This window comes from Narcine bancroftii, chromosome 2 (genome assembly GCF_036971445.1).
Source record: "Narcine bancroftii isolate sNarBan1 chromosome 2, sNarBan1.hap1, whole genome shotgun sequence".
Taxonomy (NCBI): Eukaryota; Metazoa; Chordata; class Chondrichthyes; order Torpediniformes; family Narcinidae; genus Narcine; species Narcine bancroftii.
Genome location: NC_091470.1, coordinates 307,997,282 through 308,024,705, shown reverse-complemented (window position 1 = coordinate 308,024,705; position 27,424 = coordinate 307,997,282). Strand labels below are relative to the sequence as shown.

At 39.9% G+C, this 27,424-nt stretch overlaps 1 protein-coding gene across 10 annotated transcripts in view; it reads left to right on the top strand.

Moving 5' to 3' along the window:
• Positions 1 to 27,424, top strand: part of spidr (scaffold protein involved in DNA repair) — a 343,155-nt gene that overhangs the window by 235,770 nt on the left and 79,961 nt on the right. For all 10 annotated transcript variants that reach the window (XM_069921553.1, XM_069921551.1, XM_069921559.1 and 7 more), the window contains 2 exons: positions 2,041 to 2,233; positions 6,976 to 7,259. In XM_069921553.1, the coding sequence (XP_069777654.1) occupies positions 2,041 to 2,233; positions 6,976 to 7,259 (477 nt within the window). The remainder of the gene's footprint in view (positions 1 to 2,040; positions 2,234 to 6,975; positions 7,260 to 27,424) is intronic.

The window sequence follows — 27,424 nt, the reverse complement described above, 5'->3', positions numbered from 1 at the left end:
GACCTGGGGGAGAAGATACCATCAAGTTAACTGAAATGTTGTCCTTGTGTATGTATACGGTATCTGTCGTTAACCCATGATCTGAAATAAAGAAGGAAACATTCAGAAGCCCCTTTCACACTTGCATTCCACTAAATTGGCCATTCAATGTCCTGGGATAGGAATAGGGGTTTGCTTTTTCACACCTGACCACTCTGAATTAGGACACTGAACGCTTTCATAGTTGCAAACAGTCACTGGGGTTAGGACTGTTCTATCTTCTACTGGTGACGTTATGATGCATCGAGCGATAGTGGATCTGCCCTAAATCCTGATCTATGTATTATGATCTTATATTTGAACAAAATTAATCATGCCTAATTTTAATATAATTAAGCTTATGTACAGTGCTGTATGAGCTCTTCAGGTCCTGCTGTTGATGTGCTGACCTATATACTCCTTTATAAGAGACTTGTAAAGTGCTAGCAATAAATAGCAATTGTGGACAATTTTTAAACAGGGTGGGAAAGTTGGTAGTGCTTTAGCGCTTAATTTATATAGCATGTGAAAGTTTGGAGCGCTATAGCACACAATTTTTCTAATGTGGAAAAGTTTGTCGTGCTATAGCGCACAATTTATACAGTGTGGGAAATTTGGTAGCACTATCGTGTACAATTTATAAATACCATGGGGAAAAAAATAATGGTGGTCCTGCCCTCTCAGAATGCCCTGCAGCAGAGAAAGGGCTGTATGATGGCTGTTGCAATGGAACATTTACGGAGGATTTTCTCTGCCTCAGGACATTCTGGGAAGTGAAGTCCACCATTACTTTTTCCCATGGTCTTTATAAATTGTCTGCTATTTATTGCTATTAATTTCCCCTCTCTCTTCCCCCCCCCCCCCACTCTCCCCTGCTGTGACCTTCCCATGGCAAAGTTTATATCTTCATTTTAATCTTTTCTTCCTTCATGTTCCTGCACTCATGCAAAAACTTGGGTCATTTCAATCCCACAATGTAATCACCCATTTCACATTTGCCTGATTACAACGCTGGTGTCTGCAGATGGCGGGGATTGTACTAGGGGTTAAGGCCATCAATCTCATGCATGAGATGACATCATCTGATGCTGGCATTGAGCTGATTTTGCTTTCATACTTGGCACTTTAAAGACCGATTGGCAGTTAATTCCTGAAATCACTTCCAAGTGTGAAAGGGACTGGAGATAGATCATATTAGTGTGAGAATAGGATGGAAAATAGCAGCAAATTTAATAAAACTAAAGTTCTCCACAAGAACTGGAACTAGCAATAATATAGTCATAACTGCATCAAAGTAGTAGGTAAAGTTTTGAGATGTGATGCCATTGCATTGCAACATTTTAAAATTATTAATGTTGACAATTGTTTGATGTATCTTTTTATCAGAAATATTATTTTATTGCAACAGTCGGAGGTCATCAAAAGACCTTGGAGTGCACTTGGCAGAGAATCTCACCTGGTCCCTTAATACCAGCCCCAAAGCCCTGCAGTGTCTCAACTTCTTGTGAAGGCTGAGGAAAGTTCATCTCCCACCCTCCATCGTCACTACATTGTACAGAGGATGCACTGAGAGCATCCTGTGCAACTGCATCACCACCTAGTACTTTTACTGCTTACGTCTTAATATTTCAATGTGTTCAACTTCTATTCTAATTTATATTTATGTAAATATACTCCATGGTCCTGGAGAAACACTATTTTGTCTTTCCAGTGCAAGCATGGTATGAACAATAAATAAAGGTAACTTGACTTGAGGTGGGAGTGTATTAATGTAATGTCATTCATGATGAAGGCCCCAGGGGCGAAATGTCTATTGCCCATTACTTTCTTTAGATGCTGTGTGACCTGCTGAGTTCCTTGAGCATTTTTATGTAGTGCTGTATTAATGTACTTTTTGATTGATGTGGCTTTTGTAATCCAGTTTATTACTTGACAAGATCATTGTATTCAAATTATATTTTTATTGACAAAGCAATATAGTATTTTAAAAATTATTATTTTTCAAATTTTTGTGTCTTGCAGGCAGAAACTTGATGTGCTGGGTGAAAAAACTGTTATTTTGTGCACTTACTTCAGCCAGAAGATATTTTCAAAAAAGATTGGTGGAATGAAAGATAACAAATGCTCTCCTGAAAAGTTAAAAAAAACTCCAATCTCTTTAGCTGTGAAATTTAACCTCATTGATGGAAGACAGAAACATTGTTCAGCTAATGAGGTGAGCTTCAATCCATATCTGCTTTTTTGGTTGAATATTTGATTAAGGAATAAAATAACAGTGACAAGAAATGAAACAGTCCATTTACCAAATGCCATCATCAAGCAGTATTGTCTTGGCCGATTTAACAGGAGGTTCTGATATTCTAAAGTGCAGGAGACCAAAGAATAAAGGAGTTGCTCTTTTATAATTTTCCAGCATTATGGACCAAAAGGGTATGAGTTGAAGAGAGCATCAAGCAGAGCAGTGAATGGAAGAGAGGGATCATTTTGGGAGGGAGTAGGGAAAAATAATGGAGAATATAGAGGCTGGATGTTTGCAAGACAAACAAGCCAATGACTTTCAGGGCAATAACTTGTCTTTAGTGGGGTGGAATGAGATTTCCATTGTTATTTTTGAATTAAAGACAATTTAATAAATAAATACGAATTTAACTTTCTTCCTCCAGATTAAGAATGTTATTCTCCATTTAATGACAGATATTGCACTCCATTGTCAGCTTCTTGTCATCCTATTTCAGTAATCCTTTCCAGTGGCCATAAAGAAATAATTTAATTAAAATAATTAAGGACAGATTGCAATTTTTTCTTGCGTATATGAGGAATCATACCAATTCCCTCAACAGTATTTTCCAAATTTCTGTAACACTGCCAAATATGAGCTGCATTACTGGATGTAAAGAGCATGTTGGATGTGTGGGGCATCTTCCAAGAATTCTTCCTGCTGTGTGGTTGGATGTGATGATTTTCACAGCATCTCCCTCCACTAAAACATTTTTCCATTTCCAAGTTCAAGTTTATTTCTCATACAATTGTACATCAGTACAACTCGATGAAACAATGTTCTCCGGTCCTCAGTGTAAAAACAGAGCAAACACACATGCAGGAAACTAGACATATACACAAATACACAGAGCTTGTATACATATATTAAAAAATAAATATTATTAATAAATATTAGAGATATGGGGAGTCGCTTTAACAGTTCAGCAATCATTCAGAGGTCTCACTGTCTGTGAGGAGAAGCTGTTCCTCAGCCTGGTGGATCTCGCTCTAATACTTCTGCATCTCTTTCCCAACGGGAGTAGTTGGAAGATGCTATGTGACTGGGGTCCTTACAGATTTTGCAAACTCTCTTTGAACAACAATTGTGATAAATTACATTGATGGAAGGAGAGAAACCTCAGTGTTCCTCTCTGCAGCTTTTATGGACCTGTGAATTGACCTCCAATCTGATACTTTACTGCAAATCTTCCACACTGTGATGCAGCTGGCCAGGACACTTTGGATAGAGCTCCTGTGGAAAGTTGCCTTACCCAACTCAGGAAGTGCAGTCACTTTTGTGTATTCCTGACAAGTGAGGAGATTTTACAAGTGGACTCCAGGGAACTCAGTGCTCTTCACTCTCTCCACTAGCGAGCTATTCATATGTGGTTGAAGGTGGTTATTTCTGATCCTCCTGAAGTCCACAATCCACTCGGGTTGTTATTCTTGCACAATTTCACAAGATTTTCCACCTCTTCTCTGTAGTACGACTCATTGTTGTTATAGATAATGCCAACTACTGTTCTGTCATCTGCAAACTTGATGACTCTGTGGGTGCTGGATTTGGCTTTGTAGTGGGACAGCAGTATGAACAGAAGTGGGCTGAGCACACAGCCCTGAGGTGTGCCAGTGCTCAACATGATGGTGTTCAACATTCTGCTGCTAATCAGGACAGACTGTGGTTTCTTCATTAGGAAGTCCAAAATCCAGTTACAGAGAGAGATGCTGAGCCCCAGCGAAGACAGCTTCTCCACCAGCATTTGGGGTATGATTGTATTAAACGCCGAGCTAAATCAATGAACAATAGCCTGACACATGAAACATTGTTCTCCAGGTGAGTCAGGACAGAATGGAGGATCAAGGCTATAGTATTGTCAGTGGTACAGTTCCATCTGTAGGCAAATTGAAATGGGTCCAATGTCTCTGGGAAGTGCACTTTGATATGTTCCACTACTAGACATTTGAAGCACTTCATAATAGTGATGGTCACTCTCTCATGGGCGGTAGTCATTGAGGCCTATTACTGTCAACCTCTTTGGTGATGGTAGCTATCTTAAAACCTGCAGGGGCAATAAACTGCTGCAGTGAAGTTATCCGTAAGGACTTCCATCAATTGATCTGCACAGTCCTTCAGTATCGGACTGGGCACGTTGTCTGGTCCCATTTGTCTTATTTGGGTTTACCTTGGATAGGATTCTCCTCACCTCAGCTGAGGCTATGCAAGGGCCTACTCTTCAGAGAGAGAATGAGAATTCTTTGGTGTCGGCCTGTTCCTCTTGTCGAACGGTGTGCAGATATTTAAGGTGTCCAGAAGGGAGGCATCATTATTGTTGACTCGCAAGGTTGTCTTGTGAACAGTTATTATTTAGATGCCTTGCTTCATGAGTCTCACGTCGCAGGTATGGCATAGCTGACTATGGATCATCTGTGCGTACCTACGCTTTGCCTTCCGGATTACACAGGAGAGTTCAGCCCTGGCTGATTTTAGAGCCAACTTGTCTCCTGTCCTGAAGGCTGCATCTTGAGCTCTAAGAAGTGCACGGTTCTCAGCCTCCAACTATGGTTTCTGGTTAGCCCTGGTTATGTGGCATTTTATCTCTGTGGCATCCTCAATGTACTTGCTAATCCAACCTGTCACTGAGCATTCAGATGAAAGAAATCATTCTTCAAATTAAAGTTGCGTGTATTACTTTACTAATTATTCTGTGTTTTGGAATAAATGGAGTCATTTGTGTATTGCATATATAAATGGTGCAAATAAAGTATTTAACAATGTTTTGAAGTATTTGTGTCCCTTTTGAATGCTTCCCATTGGGAAATGCAGTCACTACTTTGTTCTTGTAATTTGCACTTCTGTCTTTTATGCACGTGATGACGTCAGTGTTAATCAACATGAATGTTCATTAAATCAAAAAGGTTTCCCTCATGGAGAGAGCTCCTTCATTATTCTGTCAGTGCTGGCCAGCAAGCGTCAAAACCTGGCCCTCTGCACTTCCCTCTGTAACTGCATTGTTGACTTCACCATCGAAAGACCACAGTCAGTACAAATCAGAAACAACGTCTCCTCCTCACTGACAATCACCACAAATACCCACCGCTCTTACTGTGTGGCTAGGAACAATTCAGATGCCATCTACAAATTTGCCAATGACACCACAGTCATTGGCAGAATCACAGACAGCATTGAAGAAGTATAGAGGAATGAGATACATCAGCTCGTTGAGTGGTGCCAACAACAACCTTACACTCAACGTTAGGGAAAACTAATGAGCAGATTGTGGACTTCAGGAAGGGGAAATCAGGAGAACATGAACAAGTCCTCATCAAGGTGTCAGAAGTGGAAAGGGTTAAGAACTAAATTCCTGGGTGTCAACATCTCTGAAGATCCATCTTGGGGCCTCCATGTTGATGCAATCATGAAGAAGGCTGGCTAGTGCCTATAGTTCGTGAGGAGTTTGAAGTAATTTGGTATGTCAGCAAAGATATTTGCAAATTTCTAAAGGTTAACCATGGAGAGCATTCTGACAAGTTGCATCATTATCTAATATGGAGGTGCCAATGCACAGGTCAGGAAAAGGCTAAAGAGAGTTGGGAACTTGGCCAACACCATCATGGCACCAGCCTTCACTCCTTTAAGAACATCTACAAGTGGTAGTGTCACAAAAAAGCAGCCTCTATTCTCATTGACCATCACCACCTAGGTCATGCCCTCTTCTCACTGCTACCATCAAGAAGGAGGTACAGGACCCTGAAGATGAACACCCAATGTTACAAAAATGGCTTTTTCCCCATTGCCATCAGATTTCTGAATGGACACAACCTCGCTTTCTCTTCTTTTGCATGAATGTATTTATTTATTAAAATGTACTTTATAGAAATTTTGCACCTGAAATGCTACTGCAAAACAACAAATTTCATGACATGTTTGTGATAATTGACTCTGATTTGGCTGGCAGCCAATACCATGAAAGATCCCCATCACAATTTTTTCTTGCTGCTCCCTTCAGGCAGAATGCTCTAAAGTCTGGTCCAACATCACTACATTCAGGAACCATTTTTTTCAACAATTGTCAGGTTCTTGAACCTTCCCAAACTACCCTGACCCTAACCATAAATTACTCTAGGACCACCAAACAAACTGACTGCACAATCACTTTTTTTGTTGCACTTAATGCAACTATGAACATTTATTCATTTATCTTATTATATTTATTATCCATTTTACTGTTTCATAGCACATTGTGGTCATTTAATTTATGCTATTGTTTGAGTATCTTATGTACTGTAGCTGTGTCGCTGCAGGAATTAGGAATTTTGTATGTTGTACTATGTGTATGACAATAAACTGTTGCATCATATCTTCTGATTCAGCTCCCAAATAATGCAGCATCCACCTCCTTAATCATCTCAGAATGTCCCAATTTTGCAGCTTTTTGCTAACATTCGAACTAACATTAGGACAAACTTATTTCCCTTTTATCACATAATGAATGAAATACAACTTTAAAGCAACTATCCACATTTTCCCTGTTCAGACCCCCACCCAAGTGCACATATTCCTTTCCTTTTTCTTTGACCATCTCGAGAAACCTGATGCATTTATAGGTTGCAGTGTTCAATATCTTCCTTCTTCTCAAAAGTACACTGATCCTTTATTTTTGAACATGAATTGATTGTCACTGTTGTTTTACAAAACAGGGCATCGCACTCACAGGGAATTCACAACGTACATTATCAAGCCTACAAGAGAAACCAATACAGATGTTGGACTTTGAACACCATTTTTTGGCCAATAACGTATTTGACTCACTCCTTGAAGTAATTGAAAGCCAAGGAGCAGCAGGTTGGGGGAAGAAAAATCTAAAAGTTGTTATTCAGAGAGTATACTGTCTTCCAGTAAAAGATATTCTTCACAATCAACTGATCAGAAGCAACCAAACAGAGCAGTCCCTGTGTTCAAATGTGGGTCAACAAAATGCAAGGTAAGCCTTCGGTTGAATGCTCTGTCTTTGTATTATTAGAATAGGAGAGGAGAATTCATTATCCATTAAGTTGAACAATACTAAAAGCAATAAGAAGCTGGTGAATAGGTGGTGATATCACTAGTTTGAGATTTAGAAATCTGAAATTTGGAGGAGGAAGTGCAGAATGAGAGAGTTAAAAGGTTTATACATTTCAGGTTCCAACAATAAGGTAGTGTCTGTGAGCAGTTTGACTTCAGTTTCCTGAATATGATCATTCAACTAATTTCCAGAGCAATATGAGAAAATACAGAGGACAGATCCAGTTGGAAAACCTATTGGAACTGGTATCACCCAAGAACATTTAGTTCACTTTTTCTCTCATAATTTATAGCACAGAGAAACCCCATTAAGTCCACCTTCTTTGTACAAACTATATAAAACTGATATCAAGACAGAAACTGCATGGTAAGCTGGCCAATCCTTCAGTGAGAAGTGGTCAAAAAATTTATTTATTATAAAACTAAACCACTTTATATGCCAAAGGGACAGACACTCTGCTTGTAAAAAAAAAAAGACAGGATGACTAAAGACGTATGGTCACATCAGCTAAATGAAATAAAATAAACAATATTTAGAAAGGCAAGTACCAGCAAATATTCAATTGATTTTATGATATGTAAAGAACTTTGAAAGGACAAAAAATTGAACTCCAAATAGCTAAATATTTTGGGGGAAAAACTGGAATCAATAATGAAGTGTACGCCCAAAAAAGATTATAAATTTTTATTAGTGAAAGGAGTATGGTTAAGGTAATATGAGCCCTTTAAATGCCATGCCAGTGAAATTGTTATTGAAAATAAGAAACTGATCAATCTTTTTAAATGGTTGTGCTGTAGGAATTAATATCAAAGCAGAACGAAGACTGATTAAAAGGAAATAATGATGCTAAAGAGTGATAAGACCTCAGAGCCAGATGGTTTTCATTATAGAATGTTGAAGGATCACCTCACAATAATTTTCCAAAATTGATTTATTTTGGGAACTGTTCTTTCGGAGAAAATTGTGTTAGGCCCTTTGGCATTTAACAATTGTAAAGTGGTAAAATTTGGACATTATTGGCCAGTTACCAATGACTGCAGTCAATGTGCCAGCTTATGCTCTATTTAACAGTTACAATTGGAATCCTCTCATGTTCAGTCACCTAAATTGCTGTTGGGCCTGAACTTGCCTTCTTGCTCTGTGAAATGGAGAAAGCTCAGCTTGTTTAACAGATTTGGAGGGCTATTTGGTGTACAAGTTGGTTCAATATTACCTTGAATGGTTACAAAATGGAAGAAGGTCATTCAGTCCATTGGGCTACTACCACTTTTAAGCTCTTTTCATAGCCCTACATGTTTCTTCCTTTTAAAAATTTATCCAAATCCCTTTTAAATGTAATTATTGAATTAATTGTGATTACTCCTTTGACAATGTGACAGTTACTTGCTGTGTAACTGCACGAAAACCAACAAGGTCGGGTCAGATACAGCAATGAGCTCTCTGAACCCTTCTCCATTAACAATGGCGTGAAGCAAGGCTGTGTTCTCGCACCAACCCTCTTTTCAATCTTCTTCAGCATGATGCTGAACCAAGCCATGAAAGACCCCAACAATGAAGACGCTGTTTACATCCGGTACCGCACGGATGGCAGTCTCTTCAATCTGAGGCGCCTGCAAGCTCACACCAAGACACAAGAGAAACTTGTCCGTGAACTACTCTTTGCAGATGATGCCGCTTTAGTTGCCCATTCAGAGCCAGCTCTTCAGCGCTTGACGTCCTGCTTTGCGGAAACTGCCAAAATGTTTGGCCTGGAAGTCAGCCTGAAGAAAACTGAGGTCCTCCATCAGCCAGCTCCCCACCATGACTACCAGCCCCCCCACATCTCCATCGGGCACACAAAACTCAAAACGGTCAACCAGTTTACCTATCTCGGCTGCACCATTTCATCAGATGCAAGGATCGACAATGAGATAGACAACAGACTCGCCAAGGCAAATAGCGCCTTTGGAAGACTACACAAAAGAGTCTGGAAAACAAACCAACTGAAAAACCTCACAAAGATAAGCGTATACAGAGCCGTTGTCATACCCACACTCCTGTTCGGCTCCGAATCATGGGTCCTCTACCGGCACCACCTACGGCTCCTAGAACGCTTCCACCAGCGTTGTCTCCGCTCCATCCTCAACATCCATTGGAGCGCTCACACCCCTAACGTCGAGGTACTCGAGATGGCAGAGGTCGACAGCATCGAGTCCACGCTGCTGAAGATCCAGCTGCGCTGGATGGGTCACGTCTCCAGAATGGAGGACCATCGCCTTCCCAAGATCGTATTATATGGCGAGCTCTCCACTGGCCACCGTGACAGAGGTGCACCAAAGAAAAGGTACAAGGACTGCCTAAAGAAATCTCTTGGTGCCTGCCACATTGACCACCGCCAGTGGGCTGATAACGCCTCAAACCGTGCATCTTGGCGCCTCACAGTTTGGCGGGCAGCAGCCTCCTTTGAAGAAGACCGCAGAGCCCACCTCACTGACAAAAGGCAAAGGAGGAAAAACCCAACACCCAACCCCAACCAACCAATTTTCCCTTGCAACCGCTGCAATCGTGTCTGCCTGTCCCGCATCGGACTGGTCAGCCACAAACGAGCCTGCAGCTGACGTGGACTTTTTACCCCCTCCATAAATCTTCGTCCGCGAAGCCAAGCCAAAGAAAAAGAAAAGAAAAATGTTCTCATGTCACTTCATTTGTCCCTTCATTCTGTGTGTCCCTGCTTCTTATAGTTCATTGCCCCTTCAGGAATTGGAATCATTTCTCTCTAGAGCCTAAATGATTTTAAATATCGCTATCAGATCTCCTCACAACCTTCTTAGTTTCACGGAAAGCAATCACACTTCCTTCAGTCTCTCCATATAACTGAAGTGCCCGATCTCTGGAATCATTTAAGGTAAATCTCCTCTGCCCCTCTCTTTATATATATCCTTAATTAATAATGGAAAGTAAAGAGTTAGCAAATGAATTAAACAGATTTTACATCAGACTTCACTATGGAAGATACAAATAATATCCCAAAAAGAGTTGCAAGATGAGAAATGGATGGGGAGAGGAACTTAGGGAATGTACATTCACCAGAGAAATGCTTGCTCTCGGATACAGTAATAATAGTAGTACAGTAGTAAAATTGTTATCTAAACCAATATGTCGAGGAACCAACTCGGGAGCAGGCCATTTTAGATTGGGTATTATGCAATGATAAGGGGCTAATCAACAATCTTGTTGTACGAGGCCCTTTGGGTAGGAGCGATCACAATATGATCGAATTCTCACTCGACATGGAGAGTGATGAAATTAAAACCGAGACTAAGGTCCTGAATTTAAATAAAGGGAATTATGATGGTATGAGACGGGAGTTGAGTAAGATTGATTGGGTGGTGTTTATGGGGGAGTTGACTGTGGATAGACAATGGAAAGCATTCACAGATCTAATGGAGAAATTGCAAAAATCGTTTATACCGGTTTGGCATAAAAATAAACCAAAAAAGGTGACTCAACCGTGGATAACAAGGGAAATTAGAGACAGCATTAGGTCCAAAGAGAGAGCATATCAATTGGCCAAAAAAAGTACCGCAACCGAAGACTGGGAGCAGTTCAAGATGCACCAAAGGAGGACAAAGGGATTAATCAAGAGAGCAAAAATAAATTACGAAAGTAAGCTTGCGGCAAATATAAAAACCGACTGACTGCAAAAGCTTTTATAAATATGTCAAGAGGAAAAGATTGGTGAAATCCAGAGTAGGTCCCTTGCAGTCGGAATCAGGGGAATATATAATTGGGAATAAGGAAATGGCACACCAATTAAATTCTTACTTTAGTTCTGTTTTTACAAGAGAGGATACAAATAACCTCCCAAGGATGTTGGGAAACATAGAGACTAATGCAAGGGAGGAACTGAAAGAAATCAGTATCTCTAAGGACATGGTCTTGGGGAAATTGATGGGATTGAAGGCAGATAAATCCCAAGGGGATCCAAGGGTACTTAAGGAAGTGGCCATTCAGATAGCAGATGCTTTAAGAATTATTTTCCAGAACTCGATAGACTCAGGATCAGTACCCATGGATTGGAGGGTAGCTAATGTTACCCCACTATTTAAAAAGGGGGGGAGAGAAAAAGCGGGGAATTATAGGCCGGTGAGCCTTACATCAGTAGTGGGCAAAATGATGGAATCCATTATTAAGGATGTAATAGCGGAGCATATGACTAGCAGAGAAGGGATCGGACGGAGTCAACATGGATTTACAAAAGGTAAATCGTGCTTGACAAATCTATTGGAATTCTTTGAGATGGTGACAGGTAAAATAGATGGGGGAGACCCAGTGGATGTGGTGTACCTGGACTTCCAAAAGGCCTTCGATAAGGTCCCGCATAAACGACTGGCTTCCAAAATCAAGGCTCATGGGATTGGGGGCAAAGTATTGATGTGGATTGAGAACTGGCTGGCAGGTAGAAGACAGAGAGTTGGGATAAATGGCTCGTTTTCTGAGTGGCAGGCGGTGACCAGTGGGGTGCCACAGGGATCTGTACTGGGACCCCAGCTGTTCACAATTTACATTAATGATCTGGATGAGGGGATTGGATGTAATATCTCCAAATTTGCAGATGACACTAAGCTAGGAGGGGTTGTGTGCATGGAAGAGGGGGTCAGGAAACTCCAGTGTGATTTGGATAAATTGAGGGACTAGGCAGATACATGGCAAATGCACTACAATGTGGATAAATGTGAGGTTATCCACTTTGGTAATACAAACTGGAGGGCAGATTACTATTTGAATGGCAATAGATTAAGAGATGGGGAAGTGCAGAGAGACCTAGGGGTACTTGTACACCAGTCTCTGAAGGCGAGCATGCAGGTACAGCAGGCGGTTAAAAAGGCAAATGGTACGTTGGCCTTCATATCAAGAGGGTTTGAGTATAGGAACAAGGATACCTTACTGCAGCTGTACAGGGCCTTGATGAGACCCTACCTGGAGTATTGTGTGCAGTTTTGGTCACCTTATCTAAGGATGTTCTTGCAATGGAGGGAGTGCAGAGGCAATTCACCAGGCTGATACCTGGAATGGCAGGAATGACTTATGAGGAAAGATTGCGCAAATTGGGATTGTACTCGCTGGAGTTTAGAAGATTGAGAGGGGATCTCATAGAGACCTATAAAATTCTGGCAGGAGTGAACAGAATGGATGCAGATGGGATGTTTCCAATGATGGGAAAATCCAGAACCCGGGGCCATGGTTTGAGGATAATAGGCAAACCATTTAGGACTGAGATGAGGAGAAATTTCTTGACCCAGAGGGTGGTGAATCTGTGGAATTCATTGCCACAGAGGGCAGTAGAGGCAGGTTCATTAAATCTATTTAAGAGGGAATTAGATCTATTTCTTCAGTATAAGGGTATTAAAGGTTACGGAGAGAAGGCGGGGACGGGGTACTGAACTTTAAGATCAGCCATGATCTCGTTGAATGGCGGAGCAGGCTTGAAGGGTCGAATGACCTACTCCTGCTCCTATCTTCTATGTTTCTGTGTCTCTGTTCCTGTTCTCAGTGCCCTGACCAATGAAGGTAAGCATACCTTCTTCACTATTGTGTCTACCTGTGTGGCCACATTCAAGAAATTATGTACCTGAAGCCCCAGGCCTGTCTGTTCTACAACACTCTACAGCGCATGACCATTTACTATGCAGGGCAATAGAAATATTCTTGATGATGAAGCAAAGCTATCATAGATCTGTAAGAAATAAATCAAGTTTGATCAATTTTCTGGAATTCTTTGAAGTAACATGCTGTTTATAAAAGAGGACCAGTAATCTGTATTTAATTTCCAGAATACATTTAGGAATTGGAAAAAAATAATCTTATGATGCATGAAATGGAAAATACTGAAAAATCTCAGCAGGTTCAGCTGCATCTTTGGAAAGTATTTCCAACATTTTCTGCTCTGAAATTAATACAGATTATAGGTTAAAACAATGAAATGCTAAAAAGGGTCTATGACCATTTTAAAAACAAAATTAACAGGACTCGTGTAGCATTTATTTATTTTTTGTCTTACAGAGAAAGATATATTTTAGGACTTTTGTATTCTGAGCCATTTTGTTCTTTCATGGAACTGCATAAAACTTGCAGATTTAATTTTAGGTTTTTTTGAATTTAAAGTAATAATATACCTCACACAGTTCCTGTGTTTTAAATAGGGAAAGTACCTAAATCTTTGTGGTCACAAAAAAGGAAGCTTTAAATTTTGATTTGCTGATGATATCAAAAGCACACAGAATTTTGTAGGATGCCAGGAATCTATAGATTGAAACCCAATGAAATTTGCAGATTCTGTTCTTTGTAAATGACCTTAATAAATTGCAGTTGAGGTTTTCCTCTGAGGTTTCAATCCTTCTTCTTAATAGAGAAGTATGTCATAAAATAGAGTGAAATTAGTTTCACTTTCATCTGCAAAATACTTAATCTAAAATTCTTTTGAATAATTGACCCCTTTTTCACTTTGTTGTCAAGATAATTTTGGCATATTTTACTCTTCAATTTTGTTTTGCATTTTCTCTCACTGTTTTGAAGATAATGTAAAAAGAAAATAAGAATTGGTTAATTAGATAACATGTTAAAAAAATTGCATTTCAATGATGGTTTGAGACAAAAAAGGAAATATATTAGCAACTATAAACCAGAAGGGCAGGCAATATAGTTAAAGGATGTTGTTTCGTTGGTTTTTTAGGTCTGACAATGTACCTGCTCATGCTATTACAGGGAAGATGACTGGCAGGCACTATACCCTCTAAGCTGTGCACGCATCCACACGTTTTGCAACCAGCGCACAAAGGAAATTCATGTGTGCACAAACTAAACAAAATGGTTTGAAGTAAATCACATATCTGTAGACACCGTGGTTGAAGTAAAAATACAAAATGCTGGAGAAGCTCAGCAGGTCAAATAGTCTCCTTTAAGTTGCAAAGGTAAAAATACATAACCAATGTTTCAGGCTTGAGCCTTTCATCACAGTATAAGAAAATGCTGGCAGGTGTCCAAACAAAAGAGTTGGGGAGGGGTGTGGCAAATGCAGGAGATGATAGGTGGAGAAAGGAAGGAGGGGACAGCACCAATGAAGGGGAGGAGGGATGACTGAGTGGGTGGAAGGACAGAAAAGGGAGAGGGGAAAGAAAATAAAGTAGTTCAAAGTAAAGAATAATATCTTAACTAAATTTATTACTTCGTAGAATGAATTCATACTTGTATTATATTAAAACATCCCAATGCAGTTTTATTACCCATGAGGGATAGGCTGTGTCAAAATTATCTTGAAACAATTTCAAGTTTACATTTGCACAAGCATTTAGTGCGGATATATTTTTGTCACAGGATTTTAGTGCACACTGATCGGGATAGAAAGGGCCTTTTTCTGGATGACTGCTAGTGACCATTGGTGTTCCATATGACAAATTGATAGCTTTGTGACTAGTTTGTGGATAATATAAAAATTTGAGGAGGTGCAGATAGTGTGGAGGAAGCCCTAACTCTGCAGAAGGACAGACAGATTAGGAGATTGGGCAAGAAAATTGTAGATGGAATACAGTGTAGATAAGTCTATGACCATGTGGAAGGAATAAAGGCAAATACAATTTTCTAAATGTGCAAGAAGTTTAGAAATTAGAGGTGCAGAAGGACTTGGGAGTCCTTGTGCAAGATTTCCTAAACGTTAAATTGCAATTGGTAAGTAAGGCAAATGCAAGCTAGCATTAATTTCAAGAAGGATAGAATATAAAAGCGTTGAGGCTTTATAAGCCATTGGCCGGACAGCACTTGTAGAGTATTGTAAGCAGTTTTGGGCTCCTTTTTGAAGGAAGGATGTGTTGACATTGGAGTGAGTCCAAAGGAGGTTAATGGAAATGATCCCTGGAATGACAGGGTTATCGTACAAGGAGTATTTGTTTGCTCTGAGACTACTCACTGGAGTTCAGAAGTATGAGGTGGGATCTGATTGAAACATAGTTAGGGAAATTGTCACAGCAGTGCTCAGACAGGACAGACTAAATATTCGTCAACTGAGGCTATATAGGGGGAACTGAGGAACGGAAAAGGTTTGACCACTTCAATGTACTATAGACCACCCAATAGTCAGTGAGAATGAAAGGAGAAAACCTGCAGAGAGAGATAGCAAATAGTTGCAAGAAACATAAAAGTTGCAATAGAAAGTGATTTTAACTTTCCACATATTGGTTGGGACTCCCATGCTGTAAAAGGGCTTAAAAGAGGTGCCATCCAGAGAGAATGCAACACTGGACCTCCTATCAGGGAACAAGATAGGGCAGGTGACAGGTTTAAGGGAATACAGTATTTTGGATAGGTCTTGTCTGTGGGATGAGATTCTAAATTGGAGAACAATATCAGAAAGGATCTGGCAAGTGTGGATTGCAATGGTTTTTTTCTGCTGAAATGTGCAATGGAGACCTTCATAGGTGAAATTTTGAGAGTACAGAATTTGTTCCTGTCAGTTTTAAAGGTAAGATGAGCAGGTATAGGGAACATATTCAAAACATATTGAGGCTCTGCTTTAGAAGAAGGTGCATGGCAGGAATAAGCAGCATGGAACAAATGAAGTACTTGAGGATTATAAGAAATGCAAAATATGCTGCCATGCAGAAAGACTTGGGAATGCTTGTGTATGAATTGCAAAAGGTTAGTTTGCAGTTGCAGCAGGCTATCAAGAAGGCAAATGGAATGTTGGCCTTCATTGCTAGAGTGATTGAATTTAGGAGCAGGGAGGTCATGTTGCATTTGAACGGGATACTGGTGAGGCCACATCTGGAGTACTGCACACAGTTCTGTTCTCCTTACTTGAGGATGGATGTACTAGTTTTGGAGGTAATGCAGAGGAGGTTCTTCAGGTTGATTCCAGAGGTGAGGGGTTAGCCTATGAGGAAATATTGAGTTGTCTGGCACTGTACTTGCCAGAATAAGAGGGAATCTTATAGAAATTTATATAATTATGAAAGGCACTGATAGAGGTAGGTAAATTATTTCCATTGTTGGGGAGACTAGAACTAGGGAACATAGCCTCAAGATTCAGGGTAGTAGATTTAGAGGAGGAAATTTTTTTTCCCAAAAGGTGGTGTATCTATGGTTTCACTGTCCATTGAAGCAGTGGAGGGTACCGCAGTAAATATATTTAATCAAGGTTGGATGTATTTTTGCAAAGTAGGGGAATTAAGGGATATGAGCAAATGCAGGTAGATAAAGATGAGCCTATCATAAGATCAGCCATGATCATTGAATGGTGGAGCAGGCTTACTCCTGCTCCTATTTTTTATGTCCTTATGTAAAACACTTAAAAAAACAAATCACGAGGGCTAAAAGAAGGCATGAGGTAGCTTCGGCAGTCAATGTGATGGAAAATCCCAAGGTGTTCTATATTAAAGGCAAAAGAAAATCAAGGGACAACATTGTTCCTCTTGAAGATCAGAGTGGTCATCTATGCTTGGAGATAGGGGAGATCTTAAATAGATTTTTTGCATTTTTATGTTTTCTTGGGAGAATGATAGAGTCTATCAAAATGAGGCAAAAGAGCAGTGAAGTCATGGAGCCTATACAGGTTACAGATGAGGAAGTGCTTGCTGTGTTGAGGTAAATAAAGGTAAATAAATTTCCAAGACCTGAAAAGATAGTCCCTTGGATCTTGATTGGAGAGACAGGTACAGAAATTGCAGAGCTCCTAGCAGAGATATTTGAAACTACCTTAGCCAAGGATTGGAGAAAAACTAATGTTGTTCTGTTGTTTAAGAAAGACTTTAAGAAGAATATGGGTTATAGGCCGGTGAGCCTGACATGAATATAGGTAAATTTTGGAAGATATCTTAAGAGAATGGATATAAAAGTACTTGGATTGACAGGGACTGATAAGGCATAGTCAATTTGGCTTTGTGCATAGAAGTTATGTCTATCCAGCCTTGTAGATTTTTCATGGTGGTGACCAGGAAAGATGATGAAGGAAAGGCAGTGGGTCTTGCCTGCAGGGAATTTAAGGCCTTTGACAATCCACATGGGAGGTAGGACAAGAGGTTTCAGTCTCTTGGTGCTCAGAATGAGGTAATAAATTGGATGAGACACTGGATTTGGGGGAGAAGCCAGAATGTAGTCGTAGATGATTGCCTCTCTGACTGGAGGCTTGTGATTAGTGGTGTGCTTGAGGGATTGGTGATGAATCCATTTTTGTTTGTCATCCATATCAACGATTTGAATAATAATGTGGTAAATTGAATCATCAACATAGCAGCTGACACAAAGATTGGGGATATAGTGGACAGAGAGGAAGGCATTTAAAGCTTGCAGCACGATCTAGATTAGCTGGAAAAATAGGCTGAAAAATGGCAGATGAAATATAATGCAGACAAGTGTTGCACTTTGGGAGGATAAGACTTGCAGGGTAAATGGTAGGTCACTGTGGAGTGTTGTAGAACAGAGGCATTTGGGAATACAGATAATATAATTCCTTGAAAATGGTGCACAGATAGGGGGTAAAAAGTGATTTTGGCACATCACCTTCATAAATCAAAATATTGAGTAAAGTAGTTGGGATCTTGTGTTAAACTTGTAATAGACATTGGATCACTGATGTTGTAATAGCTAATGCTACACAAACCAACAACTTTGGTAATCCCATAGAACAAGGGTGACAAACTTCCATTCTGATGTTGTGGATTCTGAAGTGGTTGATGTGCTCAATGTGGGAACAGCAGATTCTTCCACTGATGTAGTAGCTGGTGCCGACAAGTTGATGGGTATAGAGTTTATGAGGATGTCTGTTCCTTCTAGCACTGATGCAAAGTCACAGTGTTCTCCTGATGTGTGGTCTGGTTGTTCTCAATGACATTACTTTGAACAGTTATGGGGCAAATATTCCAAGGAATCAGTGGGGATTTATTTTCCAGGAGGCTTTTAGCAAATCCTTGCATCTTTTTCTCCATCTGACTTCTGTCATGAGAAGAGGTTCCTTTGAGTAATCTCTTCTCATGACAAAGCTTGGAAATCAGTATTGGTTTTTGGGATGTTGGCCTTGGGGAGAATGCTGGTATTGGTTTGTTTGTTCTTCCAGTGAAAGTGGAGCATTTTGAGAATTTTTTTGTAGCTTGAGATGCTTGCTGAAGGTTTGCTCACTATATTATTATTCAAGATGTTATTGTGCTTGAAAAGCAATTGTCACTGGAATACATTTTTAGGATTAAAGGGACAAAGATATTTGGCTTCTAATCTTTCCATTATTGAATGGAAAATTTACCTTAATGTCATGGTTGGTTAAATGAACTTATCAAGAAGCTAAAAGCTAAAAAAAACTACAGTTGCTAGAAATCTAAAATAGGTACAGAGCTCTGGAAATACGCAGTGGATCAGGTGTCATTTGTAGAGAGAGTAAAACAGATGTCACGATTATAACCTGGAACACCATTTCTCGTATTGCCAAAGCTGAGAATTTACATTTTTGTTTTTATTGTCAAGAACTAAGTTCTACATAAGTGAAATAACACAGATTTAATATTCTGTTATGAGTTGCTGATTTCAGTGAGTTTGACTGAAGAACTTGCCTTTAAGTGTTTTAGATTTAGAAGTGGAAAATTCACAATGAGTATTGACTCCTGCTGGAAAAAGTACCCAGCTGAAAGTTGTAAAGATTTGTCTTGGTTGTTAGGCCTCTTGTAGTTAAATAATAATTCTGCAGTAGGCTAATGGAGGATAAGTACCCTTTTGTTTGACAGTTTGGAAGGTAATTGTTGATGTGAAATCAGACTCTTTGGGAGGGTAAAAAGTATTAAAAGAAATCTTTAGTGACATAATCCATTGACATTTTGTGTTCTCATTTTTAGCAAAAGCATGGAGTGTGATCTAAATTGCTACCAACAATTTTCCAAGTTCAAAGTGGAAAATAGAGCCAATTGATTTACATGTAGTGTGAACAAGTATAGATCTGTATCTGAGTAAAGTGATATTCTATCAGAATTTAAATTGTTTGAAGCATGCAAATTCTCAATGTTGCATTTATAGTGTCAGCAATTATAATTTTCTGCTCATTAAAGGAATCTCACTTGTTTGTTCTCTAAGAAAATCATTATCAAAATTCATGGTCATGAACAAGTCACAAAGTTCATTGTTTTTGAGCAGCATCACAGGCAAACATTCAGATGAACCACTTACAAAAATAAAGAAAACATAGTGCACAAAAAGTCGAAGTAAGTCAGTGACTTTGATTTGTTGATCATTCAGGAATCTGATGGCAACAGGGAAGGAGCTGTCCTGTCCTTGTTCCACTGTGTGCTCATCTTTAGCCACTATACCTTTTTCTTGATGTAAGCAGAGTGGGGATCCTTGAGGATAGAGGCTGCTTTCTTAAGGTACTGCCTCTTGTCGATGTCCTCGACGGAGTGAAATCTGGTACCCATGATGTCACGAGCCAAGTTAATGACCCTCTGGAGTTTTTTTTTTCTTGTCCTGAGCATTGGCACCTCTGTACCAGCAGTGATGCACCCAGCCAGAATGCTCACCACAGAACACCTGTAGAAGTTTCGAGAGTCTTCGAGAGTCTTACCAAATCTGAAACACCTCACAAACGACCCTTCTTTGTGATTGCATCGACATGGAGGCTCCAGTACAGATTCTCGGAGATGTCAACATCCAGGAATTTGAAGTTCTTGACCCTCTCTGTTAGTAAGCCCTTGATGAGGACTGGATCATGTTATCTTGCATGTGTGTGATGAGATGTAAAAATATTTTGGATTCCAGATGGAATTTTCAAACCATTCGACATCCCATTCTTGTCTGTAATAAATTTTCCAGATTGCAATCTTTCAGTTCATATTACGAACATTTTTTTAATTTTAATTGTCAAAGAATCAGATTTTAGTTCACAAAAATAAACTGTCCTTTACAGACTTATTTGTGAATGCTGCAGCGCTTGAGTTGTGCTTTATCTGTGGACAGTTTTGCTATTTCTTGCTTTGTTCTGAGAAAAGCATGTGGTCTGGCAAGAATCTGATGTTTGCTGTCATTTGCTCAACACAACGATACCTGCCTGCTGCATGTCTCAGCAGATGCAATTCGTAAACAGATCCCACAGATTTGGAGCAAGCTGCTTGAAAAGCAGTTGGTTCATTCATTGGATAAGGATGAAAAGCTGTTGATGTATGAACAGCATGTGACTGCATATCCTTGACGTGAAATTTGGGCAGGCGTAGTGTTTGTTCCTTTGGCAGCTTTTTATAGCACTGATCTAGTTGTATCTAGTTATACATTGCCAGTTCTATTAAAGCAGAGAGAGACTTGATTTTCTCTCAAACAAAAGTAGATATGAACAGCAATACTTAACATTTTTTTAATGTTCTAATAATACATTTTAGTGTTTTTTTAGTTAAACATAGAGGCAAGTGTGGATAGCATTAATTCCTTCATTTTTAACTCTTTGAATACTTTTACACTTTTGCATTTGCCCACTACATACAGTGCCCTCCATAATGTTTGGCACAAAGATACTTTTTGCCTTTATTTGCTCCTGTGCTCCACAGTTTTAAATTTGTAATCAAACAATTCACATGTAATTATACTACACATTACATATTTTATTCAAGGTTATGTGTATACATTTTGGTTTGATCATGTGGAAATCACAGCATTTTTTAATGCATAGTCCCCTCATTCCAGGGAACCATAATGTTTGGGACATTTAGCTTCACTGGTGTTTGTGTGCCTTCTTCTTCTTTGGCTTGGTGAGCCTGGTGGGCAGCTCGCTTCTTTGCCAGCAGCTCCTGGATTTCCTGGCTATTTTCGTCAAACCAGTCCTTGTTTTTCCTGGAGGAGAAGCCCAGTACCTCTTCAGTGGATTGCAGTATGGTAGTCTTCAACTGATCCCAGAGGGTTTCAGGGGACGTGTCCGTGAGGCGGGTTGCATCGTCGAGCTTTGCTTTGAGGTTTGCCTGGAAGTTTCCTCTCGCTTCGTCTGACTGCAGGTTTCCAACATTGAACCTCTTTCTGGGGGCTTTATTGTTCCTGGGCTTTGGCTTGAAGTGAAGGTTGAGCTTGCAGCGAACCAGCCGGTGGTCAGTGTGGCATTCCGCGCTAGGCATGACCCTGGTGTGGAGCACATCTCGTTTGTCACTTTCTCGCACCAGGATGTAGTCCAGGAGGTGCCAGTGTTTGGATCGGGGACTGTGTGCCTTATATTAATATTAAAATCAGCATTGACATAAATTATTTTCTGAATATTAAAATTAACATTGACGTAAATTATTTTACAATTATAGAGTTGTGATGCAGCTCGGGAAATGTCTTCCCCTCCATTAACTCCATCGACACTTTGCACTGTCTCAGAAAAGTAGTCAACATACTAAAAGACTCACCTTACCCAGCCACACTCCCTTTTCCTTCTTCCTGTAAGGAAATAGATTCACAAGTGTGAGATCAATAACCACCAGATTCAAGGACAGTTTCATTCTTGGCTTTATCAGACTCCTGACTGAACCTCGCACCAGTAAAATAATGTTGCCTTTCCTGTGTTCCGAATTATCTTTTCCCTGTAACTCTGCATCTGTACCTTTTTTTTTTCAAATTGCTGTACTACTTATGGGTTGACTAGCTAGATTGCTCACAAAACAAACTTTATTATGGTATCTCAGTGCCTGTGTAATAAACTTGAGCTTCATTATAATCAAATGCTGAATTCTGAAATTAAATATTGGAATCCTATTCTAGATAAGAATAATTTAATAAAATTTCTATTATAGAAATAATTTGACTTTCTGACTTGGGAGACAAATCCCCTCTCATGAAAGAAGCAAAATTTCTGGCTGGTTCAATGATTCAGAAGTACACTACCGACTATGATGGACTTAAAATCATTCTGATAGGTCAAAGTTTGTGGTCACTCACACTGGCTCACTTTACCAGTGTTGTATTCCAATGGCATGGCAAATCAATACACCACCCATTATAAAATGGTATCTTGCTAATGAGTAAATGTCAGAGGTTTGATCTCTGGTTTACAGTTAGAGAAGTGACTTCTATGAGAACTTTGTGAATCTGTGGGGAAAAAAAAATTCTGCAATTGGTTGCTATTCTGTAAAAGATATTGCAGATGATGGTGTGTTTGATATATGCCCCATAGAGCATTTGCTCATAAGTGCATCATTTTTCTAATATATTGAAAAACCATTGATGGAGCTGGCAAATTTAGATCTGATATTAAGTAGTGAGAAAAAGGTGATTGATCTGGCAGCTTAAGGAGCCTTCAGGGTACTGTGATCACAATATTATAAAATTTTAAATAAAAACTGAAACATGGGACTTAAATTTGAATAAAGCAAAATATGAAGTGATATGCATGAATTATTTAAGGTAAATGAAAAACTACATGAATAGTTATAAAAGTTAAATAAGGCTTAAAAATTAATAGGTACAAGTAATAGATACCACTTCAAGGCTATTCAGAGAATGGAGGAATTGTGGACATGGTGAAGATCAGCCAAGATGTTGATGAATAGAGGGTAGGCTCACAAGGTTAGAAAGTCTAGTTTTGCTCTGCTGCTTATGTTGTATGTTGATCATTTAAAAAATCTTTATTTGGAAAAAAATAGTGCAGAGGTCTTCCTCTGAGTGTACATGTGTTAAATGCAAGTGGATTATTTTTTTTAAAAGTTGTTTTGAGTATTTTAATCTGCAGATTTACCTTTAATTTATAAAATTTATAATGTTAGTTCATGCATGTCCAAATAAATTCTAGTTCTTTAACAACAGCCGATGATTCTTCTGGACATGGGGACTTTGTGTGGCAATTACAATTTGCACTGAATTGTAATCTACTGGTACTGGTCCATTCTTTAGAGTGCACTTTGGTTTGAAATTGTCAATTTTTAACATCTGAATGATTTAAATTTGTTTTGCTATTAATTATTTGTGCACACAGTCTATTGTCTGTTTGGCTGAGACAGTTTTATTGAGTTTAATTTTTTTTATTTTGCAGTCAGACTATAGTGAAATAATCAACAGGGTTTTTGAAGTAATTTGGATATGCTATTCCAGACACTAATTAAAATTTAAAAAAAATTGTTGATCGCTTTAAGCAAAGCTGCTGTGAGTTGTTTTTCACAAAGAGAACACAATGTACTGGCTGTGCCCAGTTTCAAGAAGTGTTTATAATAAGTTTCTTCCACTGTGATTGGTAGAGTGAATAGAATTGTACTCCGCCTACTCCAGCTATCCCATTGAGGCCTCTGAGATTTGTGGATGTGGTTACTTTTGTGATTCTAGCTGCCTATCATTGGCTGACTTCTTTGACCTTGAATAGCAGGCAGTTCCTGGAAACGAGAATGTGTTGGGAACTGTTCCTGTAACTGTAAACAGAACAACACGGTGGTTTAAAGGGATATGAATGAAAACTTTTAGGAAAAACAAAATTGAAAAATGTTTTACACCAGTTTGTTGTTCTTTGTTGTTGCAAGAAGATTCAGGAATAATTCGAAAATTTCAGCCTGAAAAAAGAGTTGTCATTGCAATGCTGGTTCTTTAAAAGATCAATTGGTTTGGATCTTTCAGTTACTTCTTTTTGCACATAACCTTGCAAATTGTTCCTCTTTAAGTTCATTTCCTGCTCCCCTTTAAAATTATGGTATTCAAAGCCACCACATGAACAATTGGGCATAAGCCCACTGTTTCCCAAAATTCTTTTGTATACAACTGGGATATAGATGAATTGCTTAATGACTGAGTTTGTTTGTATATGTTAAACAGACAAATGTATCATATTTCTTCCAACTGTGGATGTTTGTTAGTAATATGCCCAGAATTCAAGCATTTTGGCTCAGAGGTAGTTATGCTCTAATATTAAAAACACAGAAATGCTGGAGGAACTCAGCTGGTCTTGTAGTGTTCATAGGAGATAAAGATACATTGCCGACATTTTGGGCTAGAGCCCTTCAAGGAAAAAGCATAGAACAGAAAATCTCAGAATAGAGACAGTGCAGGCTGGGGAAGAAGTCCAGATCAACAAAAGGTGTTAATTAGATATGATAAGAGGAGAGGTGAGAATTGCTTTTTGCTCTGTGAGACAGAGGGAAAAAGGTGAGATAGGGAAGAGCAACAGGGGAAGAAGGAGGGGGCGGGCGGGGGGGGGGGGTGGTTTAACAAAAGTCAGAGAAGTTAATGTTAATGCCATCGGGTTGGAGGGTGCCTAGTTGTTCTTCCAATTTGCAAGTGGTCTCAGTCTAGCAGTGCATAAGACCATTGACAGACATGACAGCAAGGGAATGAGATGGGGAACTGAAATGGGTGGCCACTGGGAAATCTTTGCTATTGCAGTGGACAGAGCTTAAGAGCTCAACAAAGCAATCTCCCAGTCAGCACCCAGTCTCTCACATGCAGAGGAGACCACAACGGGAGCACCAGATGCAGTAGATTATCCCACAGATTTACAAGTGAAATGTTGCTTCACTTGGAAGGACTGTTTGGGGCCCCAAATGGTGGTGAGGGAAGAGGTATGGGTGCACGTGGAGCATCTCTGTGGTCACAGGGGTAGGTACCAAGGGGACAATTAGTGGGGAAGGAAGAGTACGCAGTAGAGTCATGAAGGGAGTAGTACCTGCCTAAGGTGGACAGGGGAAAAGATGGGAATATGTTTCTAGTGATGGGATCATGTAGTAAGCAGTGCAAATAGTGGATATATTGGATATGGAGGTTGGTGGAGTGGTAGGTGCGGATAAGGAGAATTCTGTCCTTGTTGCGCATAGTGGCAGAGGTGGCCAGGGTAAATGTGGGTAATGAAGGATATCCAGGTGAGCACAGAATTGATGGTGGTAGAGGAAAAGTCACCTTATTTGAAGAAGGAGGACATCTCTGATGATCTGGCATGGAAATCCATGTCCTGGGAGTAGATGCAACAAACATGGAGGAATTAAGAGAATGAAATGGAATCCTTACAAGGAACAGGGTATGAAGAGGTGCAGTCAAGATAGCTGTGGGAGTTGGTGTGTTTGTAGAAAGATGTCTCATGATAGTTTGTTTTCTGAAATGGAGACAGAGAGATGGAGGAAAGGGAGAGTGTTGCTACAGATGGGCTAAGTGAATTTTAGGTCGGGGTGGAAGTTGGCAGTAAAGTTGATGAAGTCGACGAACTCATCGTAGGTACATGAGGCCACACCAAAGTAGTCGTTGATGTAGCAGAGGAAGAGTTGAGGGGCTTTGCTTCTGTAGGCTTGTAGCATGGATTGCTCCACATAGCCAACAAAAAGGCAAGCAAAACTGGGGACAATGACTACCCCTTTGGAGAAAATGGGATATGTCAAATGAGAAGTTATTGACAGTGAGGATAATTTCTGCCAGCTGGTGGAAGGAGGAGGTGGTGGAGGGGGATTGATTGGGTGTGTTGTCCAAAATGAAACAAAGGCCTTCAGTATGGGGGAAGGAGGTGCATAGTTAGATTTTGATTTCAGATTTATTATCAGAGTACATACATGACATCGCATACAACTCTGAGATTTCTTTTTCCTGCAGGTGCAACAGAATTACCACTAATTGGTAATGCATAAATAAACTGTACACAGTGTAAACATGTAAACAAACAAAGAACTGTTAAAAAAAACTGCAATGCAGAGAGAACAAAAAGAAAATCAATAAAATGCACAATTAAGGGACCTTAAATAAGTCTCAGATTGAGTGTGTTGTTGAGTCTGATGGTGGAGGGGTAGCAGCTGTTCCTGATCCTGCTGGTGCGAGTCTTGTAATGCCTATATCTCTTTCCTGATGGCAGCAGCGAAAACTGAGCATGTGCTGGTTGGTGTGGGTCTTTGATGAATGCTGTTGCCCTCCGTCGGCAGTGTTCGGTGTAGATGTATTCAATAGTGGAGAAGGTTTTGCCTGTGATGTCCTGGCCTGTGTCCACTACCTTTTAGAGGGCTTTATGCTCAGAGGTATTGGTGTTTCCATACCAGACCGTAATGTAGTCGGTCAGCACATTTTCCATCACCCCTCTAGAAATTTTTCAGGGTTTCTGGTGTCATACCAAACCACTACAGACTCTTGAGGAAGTAGAGGCACTGATGTATTTTCTTCACGATGCCATTGGTGTGTTGGGTTCAGGAATTTAAATTTGCTCACCTTCTCCTCCTCTGATCCCCCAGTGATCACTGGATTGTTTACCTCTGCCTTTCCTTTCCTGAAGTCAACAATCAGCTCCTTAGTTTTGGTGGCATTGAGTGCAAGGTTGTTGTTGGTGCACCATTCAGCCAAGTTTTCAATCTCCATCCTGTATCCTGACTCATCCCCTTCCTTTATACAACACACTAACGTGGTATCGTCGGCAAATTTGAAGATGGTGATATTGTTGTACTGAGCCATACAGTTGTAGATGTAAAGTGAGTAGAGTGGGGGTAGGGGGGGGGGGGGGGTAAGAACACAGCCCTGTGGTGCTCTGGTACTGATGGAGATTGTGGAGGAGAATTCTTACCAATCTTCACTGATTGTGGTCTGGAGGTGAGGAAATCCATGATCCAATTACACAGTAGGGTGTTAACTGGCAGGTCTTGGAGTTTGCTGATCAGTTTTATGGGGATGATGGAGTTAAATGGTGAACTATGGTCGATAAAGAACATCCTGATGTATGCATCTTTGCTGTCCAGGTGTTCATTCTAGAGCTTTGTGTAGAGTCAGTGAGATGGCATCTGCTATCGACCTGTTCTACGATTGGTGAATTGGAATGTATCCATGTCACCATTCAGGCAGGAGCTGATGCTTCATCACCAACCTTTCAAAACACTTCATCACCGTTGATGTAAGTGCTACTGATCAATAGTTGTTCAGGCAGGTTACTACACTCTTCTTGGGCACTGGTATGATTGATGCCTGTTTGAAACAGATGGGTACCACACCCTGCTGGACTGAGATATTGAACATATATGTGAATACATTAGTAAGTTGGTCAGCACAGATTTTTAATATTTGGTCAGGTACTCCATCCAGGCTGGATGCTTTCCTCAGATTCACTCTTCTGAAGGCAGCATGCACGTCATCCTCAGATATGAACAGGATGAAATCATCGGGGGACGTGGGGATGCAGAGGGGTG